Source organism: Marmota marmota, unplaced genomic scaffold (genome assembly GCF_001458135.2).
Source record: "Marmota marmota marmota unplaced genomic scaffold, marMar, whole genome shotgun sequence".
Taxonomy (NCBI): Eukaryota; Metazoa; Chordata; class Mammalia; order Rodentia; family Sciuridae; genus Marmota; species Marmota marmota.
In genome coordinates, this window is record NW_026000241.1 from 1,266,867 (window position 1) to 1,280,017 (window position 13,151).

At 44.2% G+C, this 13,151-nt stretch overlaps 1 protein-coding gene across 2 annotated transcripts in view; it reads left to right on the top strand.

Annotated features, from left to right (window-relative positions):
- Positions 1–5,756: 5,756 nt before the first annotated feature.
- Positions 5,757–13,151, top strand: part of Ldlr (low density lipoprotein receptor) — a 40,954-nt gene continuing 33,559 nt past the window's right edge. The window contains exon 1 of one of the 2 annotated variants that reach the window (XM_048795533.1): positions 5,757–5,970. In XM_048795533.1, coding sequence (XP_048651490.1) covers positions 5,904–5,970 — 67 coding nt within the window. In that variant the 5' untranslated portion in view covers positions 5,757–5,903. The remainder of the gene's footprint in view (positions 5,971–13,151) is intronic. The other variant, XM_015489037.2, reaches the window with a different exon arrangement.

The following is a 13,151-nucleotide window of genomic DNA, read 5'->3' on the forward strand; positions in this document are numbered from 1 at the left end:
CCCCCCCCCAAAAAAAAAAAAAGAAAGAAAGAAAGAAAGAAAAGAAAAGAAGCTTCTTTGGCTGGGCTGTGGCTCAGTGGCAGAGCATCTGGTTACCACATGTGAACCTATTCAGAACCTGGGTTCCGAAGCTATCGATGCAAAAAAAGGAAAAAAGAAGTTTCTTGAATAAGAAATAAATGTGAGGAGACTCAAAAAGGAGAAGGGATTTGTATGAAATGGTAGAAGTGACATCACCAAGATGGACCTCTGAAGTCTTCCTACTTACAGGCAGACCACTCATCTTTTTAAGCTTTCTAGGTACTTCTGGTTCATTCCAGATACTTCAAAACCAGTCATTAAATCCTCTAGCTAGGGCCTGGGGTTGTGGCTCAGCGGTAGAGTGCTTGCCTAGCACTTGCGAGGCCCTGGATTTGATCCTCAGCACCACATAAAAATAAATTAAATGAAGATATTGTGTCCAACCACAACTACAAAATATTTTTTTTAAATCCTCTAGCTAGGAGTAGTCTGTAAACAATACACTTCACACCAACACACTCATAATCTAGGACAAGTCAAGGATGGTGAATGACAGAAATGTTAACTTCATGATTCATGTAAATTAATAACCAGCCTAGAAGTCTGAATAAGAGACGTAAATTTACTGCTTCCTCCCCCCATTCCTGCCCAGCCTTCCTGTCAATCTCCTGCCCCCCACTCCCGTGAAATAACTGAAGAGTCCTCTGCCCAAATTACAACTTTAATCCTGCCACTCCCAGGCTTAATGGTCTCCAGGTTTCTTACTGCTATAAATATAGCTTCCTTCATTCAAAGGCTACTCCCAGCCTCTATCTTGGCCCTATTCCAACCTCCCGCCATTCCACACCTGTCTCGGGCCAACTTCTTTCCCTTCCTCTGCCTCTGCCTGTGGAAATCCTGACCATCCTGGACTGATTGCAAAGTTATCTACTCCAGAATGTGCCATAGGACACATTAGTGAGCAAAAGCAGAGGTGTGAGTGAGCGGTGCTACACTTTGTGGAGAAAATATAGAGGCACACTTCCTTGTATATGCCTAATGTTTCTAGCAGGATACCGCAGAAGTCCAAACTGTCAGAAAGGAGAGGACCTGGATGGATGGGAAGTGTGAGACCTCCAACGATGCTCCTTTTTCAAGATTGTTTTGACTATCTGGGACCCATTGAGGGTCCATATGAATTTTAGGATAGACTGTTTATTTCTGCAAAGAAGTGGTTGGGAATCTTTTTTTCAGTGCTGGAGATGAAACCCAGGCCCTTGCTAGGCAGGAGACCTACATGGAGCTACACCCCCAGCACTTTCTGTGGCATCTTTAAAAGGGTTATTTTCATAGAAGATCATGTTGTCTGTGAACAGAGATAATTTTATTTCCTTTTTTTCAATTAGGATGCCTTATATCTCTTTATCTTGTCTACTTGCTCTGGCGAGGACACCTATAAGAGTGGTGGGAGCAGGCATCCTTGTCTTGTTCCTGATTTTAGGAAAAAAGTCTTCTTACTTTTAAACTATAGGAATGTTTCACCTGGGGCTGGAGTTGTGGCTCAGTGGTAGAGCACTCGCCTAGCATGCATGAGGCACGGGATTCAATCCTCAGCACCACATTAAAAATAAAGTAAAGATATTTAAAAAAGGAATATTTCACCTGCTCAAAATAAATTTAAATACGCTTTTTAATTTTAGATATTCATGGACCTTTATTTATTTATTTATATGCAGTGCCGAGAATCGAACCCAGTGCCTCACACATGATAGGCAAGCACTCCACCACTGAGCCATACATAACTCCAGCCCCTTAAATATACTTTTTATCTAGTAGCTTCCCATTGCCCATAGTAGAAGCAGCCTCTGTATTATCTGGGTACTGCACAGGTCTGTGTTTATAGAGTACCTGCCCTGTTTATCTCTCAGGCTTTTTTTCCCCTCCCAGTACTTGGGATTGAACCCAGGGCCTGTACATGTTAGATGAGCTGCTACCACCAAGGTGCACTCTAGCCCCTTCACTTAATAGTTTCTGGTGCCATGGCCTAACAGGCACTAGAAGAAACCATAAGATCTGCACCCATGTGGCTTATGGGCATCTGGGAGAGACGGTGGTGGTGAGCCCAGGCATGTTCTGAGCCATACCCACGGGAAGGCATTGTGACCTGTGTAGTTACCCTTTCTGAACTGTCTAGCAGGCCAAAGGCCAGGCCCTAGCTGCCCTGACTCACCTTGACCAAAGCCTGTCTGGTTGGCCAAGGTTGGGGTGGAAATCTATTCTGGTATGAGGCGCTGCATGAATTAGAGGAAGAAACCAGGACAAATTAGATAGGCTGTTTGTTAGATCGCATGAGATACCTATGCCAAATCAAGATCAAAGACGTGGGATCTGGGGTGTGATCAGTAGTAAGGCAATTGTCCTGCATGCACGAGGCCAGGTTCCAACCCAGCAACACACACATACAAATACGGAAGAAAAAAAAAAGTAAAGGATCCCACAGAAGGATTACTTACTCAATGCCTACTAGAAGAAGGCAGGAACAGACAGCTCTTCCCCAAAGAGATTAAAAGAAAAAAGGGAAAAAATAATGCAGCACACAAAGGAGCCAAATAAAAAAGCAAACTATATATGGCATTTGTTATGTGTCCAGGGTGCTCTGATCATGTTACGTCCATCAGCTCACTCGACCCTCCTGAGAACCCTGTGAGCTGGGCAAGGAGCTTATGGAAGCTCCACAAAACAGAAGCAGAAAAATAGGGTGTGATCTGTCCTCAGGGCAACACAGTACCACAGCCTTGGGTGGCAGGGACAGGAGAGGCCTGAGATTTCTGCAGTCAGGTGAGAGGGCTAGGAAGACTGTCTTGGAAATGTTGGCAGATGGGGACATTGCGGTTAGAAGAGTTTGGAAGCCAGCACTGATCTTTAACTCTGCAGGTAATTTAAGCTAAGTCCCTTTGGGGAAGAGATGACTTACTGGTGACTGTTTCCAGGCCTGTTAGGAAAGAAGGACTACTTCTAGGTGGATAAAGAGAGATGGTTTGTGTGGTGGTGCTTGCCTGTAATCCCAGGGACTCCAGAGGCTGAGGCAGGAAGATCCCAAGTTCCCAGCCTCAGCAATGTAGCAAGGCCCTAAGCAACTTAGACTGTCTCAAAATAAAAAATGAAAAGGGCTTGGGATATAGCTCCGTGGTAAAGCAACCCTGGGTTCAATCCCTAGTACCAAAAAAAAAAAAAAAACAAGAGAGATAGCCAAGTGTAGGCACATGACTCATACCTGAAGTCCCAGGTACTTGGAAGGCTGAAGCAAGAAGACTGCTGGAGCCTAGGAATTCCAGACCAGTCTGGACAACACAGGGAGACCCTGTCTCAAAAGAAGAAAAGAAAGAAAGAAAGAGAAAGAATGAGATATCAAAAGAGAGCTTGTTATGGCTTGTAATTTTTCTAAAGGAAAACCAAGCGTAATGATTCAACTTTATTTATTTATTTATTTGTGGGTGGTGGTACTGGGGATTGAACCCAGCGGTATTCTGCCACTGAGCTACATCCCTGGCCCTTTTTATTTTGAGATAAGGTCTCACTAAGTTGCCCAGGCTGGCCTTGAACTTGTGAATCTCCTGCCTCAGCCTCCTGAGTAGCTGAGATTACAGAAGTGTGACACTGCACCTGGATGAATTTTTTTTTTTTTTTTTTGGCATATGGGATAAGGAATGAAATTCAGTGGGGACATGTTCATAAATGTTGTGATAACTTCTATAACGTGCTTATCCTTATAAACTTCCTGGGAGATTGCTATTTATCTCCTGTGACTTTGACCCTGGCAAAGAGGCTCAGGAATTATTTCCCTTTACAGGCTCAGAAAGCTAATTTACTTGCCCTAAGATCTGTTTTTTGTTTTAATATATTTGGTTGTAGATGGAAACGATATCTTTATTTTACTTATTTATTTTTTTGTAGTGCTGAGGATGGAACCCAATGACTCACATATTCTAGGCAAGCGCTCTATCACTGAGCTGCAGCCCCAGCTCCTAAGGTCTGTTTGATTCAGAAGGCTCCCCTTACTACTAAACACTCATAAGTTTCCGCCTCTGAATTAATCACATTTTCCTCTTCCCCTCCCCCGCCCTGTACTGGAGGGGTGCTCTACAACTGAACTACATCTCCAGCCCTTTATATTTTTTATTTTGAGATAGGGTCTCACTAAGTTACCCAGGCTGGCCTTGAACTTGTGATCCTCCAGCCTCAGCCTCCCAAGTATGGCCAGGTATGAGCCACTGTGTCAGTTATGAGCCACTGTGTCAGGCAATCATATTTTTCTCAGGGTTTAATTGTCCTCCTTTCTCATTTCTGTATTCTCTTTTGGGTTTCCCTAGAATCCTCCTGAGAGGTTCCCACCCCTGCTATAAACAGTTTGCAAAACCCCAGAACACTGGCTCATTCCCTGAGGATTCCTCCCAGCCTGTTAGATCCTTTGTGGGGGTACAGGCAAGTTTCTCATTGGTGCCTTTTAATTTTTTTTTTTTTTTCCAGTGCTGGGGATGGAACCCAGGGCCTCACACATGCTAGGCAAATGTTCCACCACTACATCCCCAGCCCCACAGGCACCTTTTTAGCAGATGGCCTCTGGACACCCCATTATTCCAAAAAGATCTGGGTGTGGTAACACTTGCCTGTAATCCCAGCGGCTCAGGAAGCTGAAGCAGGAAGATTGCAAGTTCAAAGCCAGCCTCAGCAACTTAGCAAGACAACTCAGCGAGACACTGTCTCTAAATAAAATATAAAAAAGGGTTGGGGAGGGCTGGGAATATAGCTCAGTTAGTAGAGTGCTTGCCTTGCACACAGGACCTGTATTCAATCCCCACCATCATACACACACACACACAAACACACACACACACACACACACACACACACACACGGCTGAGGATATGGCTCAGTGGTTAAGTGCCTCTGGGTTCAATCCTGGGCACAAAAATAAATAAATAAATAAATATTCCAAAAAAAGACTCCTTGATTCTTCAAAGTTACTTTCCATCAGCCAGCTGTGGTGAAGGCTCTCAGGCTTCACTATGAAAGCCCTATTCCCTGTTTGGTTCTAATTTGGCTTTGAGGAAAGGAAACCATCCTCTGTTTGTTTAACTCTGCCCTAAAATCAATATTTCTATCCAGACCCCAGGTATTGGGCTAATTGATTTTTGAGATGTTTTTGGTCATAATTTATCCAAGTGCTAGCTAGATAAAACAAAATAATGTTTTGTCTGTACTTTCCTGAAAGTTTATTTAAATTCCTAATTACTGTTTATAAGGCGATTTGGAATATCCATCAAAAACTATATGCAACTAAACTTAGAAATCCACACACAATTGCTAGAAAGGAAAAGGCAAATACAGAAAGGAGAGAAGAGGAAAGGAAGTTTCCAATATTTCTATTTTCCTTTTGCGGCAGAAAGGAGATCCTCGTTAGACCATGGGAGCATTTCAAAGGATGAAGATTATTCTTTGGGAATGAAAAAGAAACGTGGCAGTTTCAAAAGTTGAGACATTTCAAGGAATCTTTCAAAAGATGCATTTCAACTGAGGGGGGGAAATCTACTCTTCACGGAGGACTAAATCAAGCCCCTGTTTTGGAGCAGCTTTGAAAGAACTGGAATCCAAGTCAGGGCTTCACGGGTTAAAAAGCCGATGTCACATCGGCCGTTCGAAGCTCCTCCTCCGCAGTGAGGTGAAGAGTTTTGAAAATCACCCCACTGCAAACTCCTCCCCCTACTAGAAACCTCACATAGAAATGCTGCAAATGACTCTAGCCCCGCGTGTAGTCGCCGCTGAGCTGCTCGAAGCCTTGGTTTCCAGCAGGGATACTGAGGGGTTGTAGCCGGGCGGAGACACTGTAGGTGGACGCTGTGAACATGAGGACCGCCGACTGGGGGCTGCACTGGGCTGTCGCACTACTCTTCGCTGCGGTGGGGGCTAAAGGTAAGGCTTGCTCCAGGATCCCCTGCCGGGTAAAGGCAGCCCACTGATCTCCGGGAGCCTTTTGGTAATTTAGAAGTGAGGAGCGAAAGAGAATCACTCCTTGCTTGGGAGACTTGTGGGTACATGGCACAAGGATCCTCCCAAGCGGCTGGAGAGAATACTCATGGGAGCGAGGAGCAAGGATTGTGGGAGTCACTGTAGGCTCAGCGGAAACCTAGCTCGACTATTCCAAGTCTCCGCCAGGGAAGGGGCCACCGCAAATTCCTCAGAGTGGGTGTAGGGACATCCAGGCCTAAATGTTGAGATTTCCACCCCCCATGCTTGGGGCAAGGGTGACTCGAAGCCCCACTGCCCAACTTGGAGGCCTGGTATACTCTTTCACCTCTGCCCACAGGCAGTAGGGTCCAGATGGGCTTTGTGCCGGCTGGAACTCTTGTAACCTCCCATGCTCCCAGCGCGGGATAGCCCAGGGGTACCGCCCCAAGCCCCGCCTCCAGGACCCGCCCCCAGGCATCCATTGGGTGCAGTCTGAACAGGCGAGCCTCGAGCCACTCCCCTTGTCCAATGGGAGTCAGAGGCGGATGTGTAAGGCATGGCTTGTGAATACGCAGGGCGGGACTGGCGTGGTACCCCGGGCAGGCTGAGTCCTGTCACAAAGGAGGCCACACGTTCTGAAGCTGCTTCCGGGAGCATGGAAAGGACCCGCTAAGCACGCCTGGGCAGAGGCTGCAGTTTCTTCTCCAGCTCCACCTTTTTCTTCACCTCCCCGTCAATTACACAGATGTGGCCCAGGCCACCCTTAGACCTCAGGGCTGAAATGTTACCTTAGAAACTCCCATTGCTCCTTGGTCCAAACCTGAGACTTGCAGCCAGGGTGGGGCGGGGACCACACCCTTTAGGGTGGCCGAGTTGCCCACGTGGCGATTTTTCCTTTTAGGAGGGCAAGTTTGAATTTAGATTTGGCCAAGAGGCCAGTTGGTACAAGATCCCGAGTTATGGCTTTCTTAGATGGCTTTAAATTAGCTTCCTAGAGGCAGTCGGCGCTGCTTTAGGCAAGAGCTAAATGGTCTTTTTCCTACTCAGAACCGCTTAAACTTATGAAAGGACAGGCAATGCCTGAGCAACCATGTAGAAAAAGGTTTTGTTGTTTTACTGGCTGGCGTTTGGCTTCGGAGGAAGAATTCTGAATGTCTTGTCTTGAAATTCCCACTGTGACACACCCATTTCCTCTGGGAGAAGGAGAGAGGATGCTTCAAAATAGCCAGCATGACTGTTGGGATATTTCAGCCACCTAGATGTATATATAGAATGGATAGAGCCAGCTTCCTCAGGGTGCACCAGATTACCTTGTCCTTCACTCACTGATCCACTTTAGAAAATGTGGCCAGTTAAGTCTTGAGCAAGACTAACATGAGTGGCTCAATTTCGTTTCCTGTCTCTCTGGTTGGCCAGGCTGAGGATCTGATGTGTCTTCTCTTCCCCAGGATGCTGTTTCCCCAGACTTCAGAGAGCCCCATCATAATGTATGTTTTTAGTAGCCCTAAGGGCTCCAGCTAGCTTCCCAGCTGTCTTCAGAGCACTTCCTGAAACATTTCTTGTCAGTTTCCTTTAAGAATGGAAGTAGCTGGAATCCAAACTGCTTGCCTTCATTTAGCTAAAAATCAGATCGGGATCATCAACTATTGTGTATGAGGTGTCTACAGGGTGATCTTTCTTGAAATTAAAACCTTTCTGGGAGAATTAGTTCCTTATTCTTTCTAGGAAATTCCTGCTCTTATCTATAGGATTACACTTCTGATAAGATCCAACTCTAGATGCTTCTGTTGCTTGGTGCTTTTATGAGCCTTTTGATGTCCCCTTTTCATATTAAGTACATTAACAGCGTTCACACCCTTCCTGGATATCAAGCAAATGGCCTTTTGTTGCTAACTGACTCTGGAATTAAGCAGCCTTGAACAGTGACAGAGACAGGCTACCCTTCCCAAAAGGAACAGGTGACAAAATTTACCTGCCTTTGGGAAAAAGCATCCATGCACTGACCTGTCTTGTGGTTTTCTTTGTTGGTGCTGGAAATGAAATCCAGGGCCTCTCCTTTATTTTTTTATTTTATTTTTTTTTATTTTCCTTCATTTTTTTAGTTGTCAATGGACTTTATTTTATTTTTATGTGGTGCTGAGAATCGAACCCAGGACCTCACTCATGCTAGGCAAGTGCTCAACCCCTAGGCTGAGCTACAACCCCAGCCCTGATCTTGTTTTTGGTACTGAAGATGAAATCCAGGGCTGCTCTGCCACTGAGCTACCTTTCTGGCCCTTTTATATTTTTATTTTAAGAGTTTCGCTAAGTTGCTGAGGCTGGTTTCAAACTTGCAATCCTCCTGCCTCAGCCTCCTGAATCGTTTTCCCCCTTTTTAGGAGACAGAGTTTTTGCTATATTGCCCAGGTTGGCCCCTAAGTCCTTGGCTCAAGTGATTTTCCCACCTCAGCCTCCAGAGTAGCTGGGACCACCAGTGCATGACACACTGCTCAGTGGTCAATTGATTTCTCAATTTCTCATTTATTTTCAATTTGAGTTTGCGACTGCCAATGGATTTTCTTTTTTCAAGGAAACAATTGTATACACTATTTTGTTTTCTCCGCACCACAACTATGTTCAATAGCCTGGGAAAAACATCGAAAGCATTCACCACCTGATTTGTATGTGGGCATGAAAAGCAGAAATGTGTGTTCTCCTTTTCTGTTTCGATAACTTTGTTTCTGGCTTGTCATTCATGACACGAGAGCGCTAAGTTTTGAGTCTAAGAGATGTTTTTTTTTTTCTTTTTTTTTTTCAATGCTGGGGGGTGGAACTATATATATATATATATAGTTTTTTCCATATATATATATTTTTTTTTTTTTAGTTGTAGATGGACACATATCTTTATTTTATTTATTTTTATGTGGTGCTAAGGATCGAACCCAGTGCCTCATGTGTGCTATGCAAGCACTCTATCACTGAGCCGCAACCCCAGTGTCTCCCCTCCCCTGGACCAAGGGTATTTGCATGCTAAGCAAAGCACTCTGCCACTGAGCAACAGCTCCAGCCAGGAAACTTTTTTTTTTTTAATTTGGTACCAGGAATCAAAACCAGGGGTACTTACACTGAGCCACATCGCCAACCCTTTTTTAAAAATATTTTTTATTTTGAGACAGGGTCTCAGTAAGTCGATTAGGGCCTTGCTAAGTTGCTGAGGCTGGCTTTGAACTCACAATCCTCCAGCCTCAGCCTCCTGAGCTGCTGGGATTAGAGGCATGTGCCACCATGCCTGGCCCTTAGATCTTTTTTTAAGGGAGGGTGCAGTGCTTAGAATATCGTAGGCATCCCTACCATGAGGAAACAGAGATCTTGAGCACCTGTGCTAAAAATCCGAATTGTAGCTAGGGGAAGACTTGATGTCCAGGGAGGGGATTTTATTTTATTTATTCTTTTTTTTTTTTTGGTGGTACTGGGGATTGAAGCCAGGGGTGCTAAACACCCCCAGCACTCCTTTTCCCGGACTCCTTAGTTTTTTTTTTTTTAAATATTTTTTATTTATTTTTTAGTTATCGGCGGGCACAACATCTTTGTTTGTATGTGGTGCTGAGGATCGAACCCGGGCCGCACGCATGCCAGGCGAGCGCGCTACCGCTTGAGCCACATCCCCAGCCCCAGGACTCCTTAGTTTTTGAGACAGGATCTGGCTGTGTTGCTGAGGCTGGTCTTAAACTTATGATCCTCTTTCCTCAGCTCCTGAGAAGGTGGGCTAAAAGAAGTGTGCAATTACTCCCAGCTTCTTTCATTCTATAAGGGGCTTTTAGGTGTTATTAGTATTTCCAGTCCTTCAAATGGCACATTTAGTTTGTAACATGGTCCCTTATGCAAAGATGAGAGCAATGGATTGATGGTCACCAGAGCTGCTGTCGCCAGATGGGGTGACAGAAGCTCCTCCCCCAAGATCTTTATTGCCAGTGCCCTGTGCCTGAACTTCCCTTTTTATTTATCGAAATCCTGGAATCCTAGTTGCTTTTTGCCCACTCTATGTGCGAGTGAGTCATTTCCTTCTTTTAGCCTGATCACTACTCAGCTATGAGTCAGTAGGGTGTGGGGTACATTGTAGCACCTCTAAGGGATTTATCCTGTTCAGATAAGTAATGGGGCAGTAGAATTATCAGTATCCTGTAACCACAGCTGACTTCAGAACTCATTTGCTTCTCTCTTCCCTTCCTGTTTTCTACCCATATTCCTATCATATGGCTCCCAACTGGGGCCACTCAGGACAGGCCTACTTGGAACTTACAGTTATCAAGTTCTTTTTATTCTTCTGAATCCTCCTTTATATCTCCCCATCATTACAACTTCCATCCATCTTTCAGCCCTCCTCATGCCTCTCCTAATCTCACCTGGACTGCTTCCTAACCTCTGCCAGAGGCACAGAACTTGAATCTGGAAGATCTTGGAAGATCTTTTCTTTTCCCATGCTGGGGATGGAATCCAGGGCCTTGCTCATACTAATGTTCTCTACCACTGAGCTCCACCCCAGCCCTGTTTTTTTTTTTTTTTAATTGAGATACAATTGACATTATTAAGTGGACAGATATTAAGTGACCAGTTATATGAGTTTTTATCATTCTCTACATCCATGAACCACACACCTACCATGAGGATACAAAATACTTCTAGCCTCCCAGAAAGTTCCATTGTACCCTTTTCCAGCAAAATCACTCCTCCCACAACACACACACATCTCAGAGACAACCACTAATCTGATTTCTGGAATTAGAAAATTAGTTTTGCCTATAAAAGAATGGAACATAAATGCAGAGTATGTACTCCGGAGCAAAAGAAGTCAGAGACAACATAAGGTTTTTGGGATCTGTGTTGATTTGTGTGATAACCCTTTGGCTCTTATTTCTGAGTAATACACCATTAGATAATATGTTGGAGGAGTCAGATTATTATGATTTTACACATACATCTATATAGATCTCTCTTTTTTTTTTTTTGAGGCAGTCTCCCTAGGTTGCTTACAGCCTCACACCTCACGAAGTTGCTGAGGCTGGCATCGAACCTGCATGATCCTCCAGCATCTGCATCCTAAGCCATGGGGATTATAGGAATGTGCCACCATGCCCAGCCTGTACTGTATCTCTGCTTTTTTATAAATTTTATTTAGTTTTTTTTTTTTTTTCCCCCTGGTGCCACTGATTGAATTCAAGGATGCTTAACCACTGAGTCACATTCCCAGCACTTTTTTTTTTTTTTTTTTTTCTTTTTTNTGCACAGATACATACATAAATAGAGAAGTAAATCAAAAGAACGGTCTTTCAAAAATCACTTTTTGTGTGTGCTAGGGATTAAACTCAGGGCCTTATGCATTTATAAAGAAATCAAAATATACCAAAAAGAACTAAATATTAGTTTAATTTTGATTCACAGATTTTTAGGCAGTGAAAGAATACTCATCTGGAAGTTTGGAATTTATAGAAGTAAACCAGGGCATGGTAATAACGTATAATAGGGGCCTGGACTAGATCCCCAGACCAAAACAAAACAAAGGAATAAAGTCTAACAACGTGGTGGTGTCCAGTTCTCTAAGGTGATTCTTCAACTAGATCACCCCCAACCCTAAACCCAAGGTCAAGGTTGAATGAGATGTTCAAGGGCATCCTGAGGTCTCCTGCCTCAGCCTACTGGTTAAAACTACCAAAGGCAACCAAAACAGCTGACAGCAAGGAGGGCTAAAGCCAGAGACAAGCACTGACCTACCTCTAGGTTCTCCTGTGCGATTTTTTTTTTTCTTTTTCTTTTTGGTACCAAGGATTGAATTCAGGGGTACTTAACCAGAGCCACATCCCGAGCCCTTTTTTGTATTTTGAGACAGGGTTTGACTGAGTTGCGTAGCGCCTCGCTAAATTGCTAAGGCTGGTTTTGAAATCGCCATCCTCCTGCCTCAGCCTCCTGCCTCAGCCTCCCAAACTGCTGGGATTACAGGCATGCGCCACTGCACCCAGCCACCTGTGCGATTTCTTTTTCTTTTTCTTTCTTTCTTTCTTTTTTTTTTTAAGGTTCAAGAATAAAGGAGTCTTAAAACCAAACACTCCTAAAGCGAATACTAAAAAGAAGCCCCCTTGCCGTGATTTCCTATGTGACACCCAGATATAGCGGATTACTGGGAACTACTACAAACTTCTGCACCTGGCTTTTCCCGGCGTAGTACGTTGTGGGCCGCCCGTGTCCCCTGGTGGATGACTGACGTCACCCTTTCGATGGCTGTGGAGGAGTCACATTATCATATATTTTACTTGGATATCCATGTAGATATTCTATATATTAAAATATATTGTACATAAAGGAAAATTATTTAGCTCACGGTTCTGAAGGTTGAAAGGCCAGCACAGGACCGCCTCAACCTGCCCGGGCCTCGCGCAGCGAGGAAAAAGCTGAAAGGCAAAGTGCGCACACTGCGCATGCGGAGGGGACAAGCCTGGGGGGCAGCTTGCTTTATAACTGCCGGCTCCCATAACTGATCCAGTCTCGCGAGAACTGCGTGACTCCCTCTCACCAGCCCAATCGCTTCAAAGTCCCTCTAGTTCTCACATGCGCACACCGGGAGGGTTTTTCCTCTTCCTTCCTTCCTTTCCTTTTTTTTTTTTGATACAGAGAATTGAATTCAGTGTTGCTTTGTCACAGAACTACATCCCCTGATTTCACTTGATTTTCTTTCAAAAAAATTTTTTTTGAAAAAAAAATATCTATTTTCCAGTTGTAGTTGGACACAAATACCTTGATTTTATTTATTTATTTTTATGTGGTACTAAGGTTTGAACCCAGTGCCTCACACATGCTAGGCAAGTGCTCTGCCACTGAGCTACAGCCCCAGTCCCTGATTTTACTTATTTTTTTAATTATTATTTTTTTTTAGTTGTCAATGGACCTTTATTTTATTTATTTATTTATATGCGGTGCTGAGAATCGAACCCAGTGTTTCATACATGCTAGGCAAGTGCTATACCATTGAGCTACAACCCCAACCCTGTTTTTTTTTTTGTTTTTTTTTAAATTTTGACACAGGGTCTGGTTAAGTTGCCTGGGCTGACCTCTACTTGCTATCATTGGCTGGCCGCAGTGTCCTAGTTGCTAGGAGGAAAATTCCAATATGA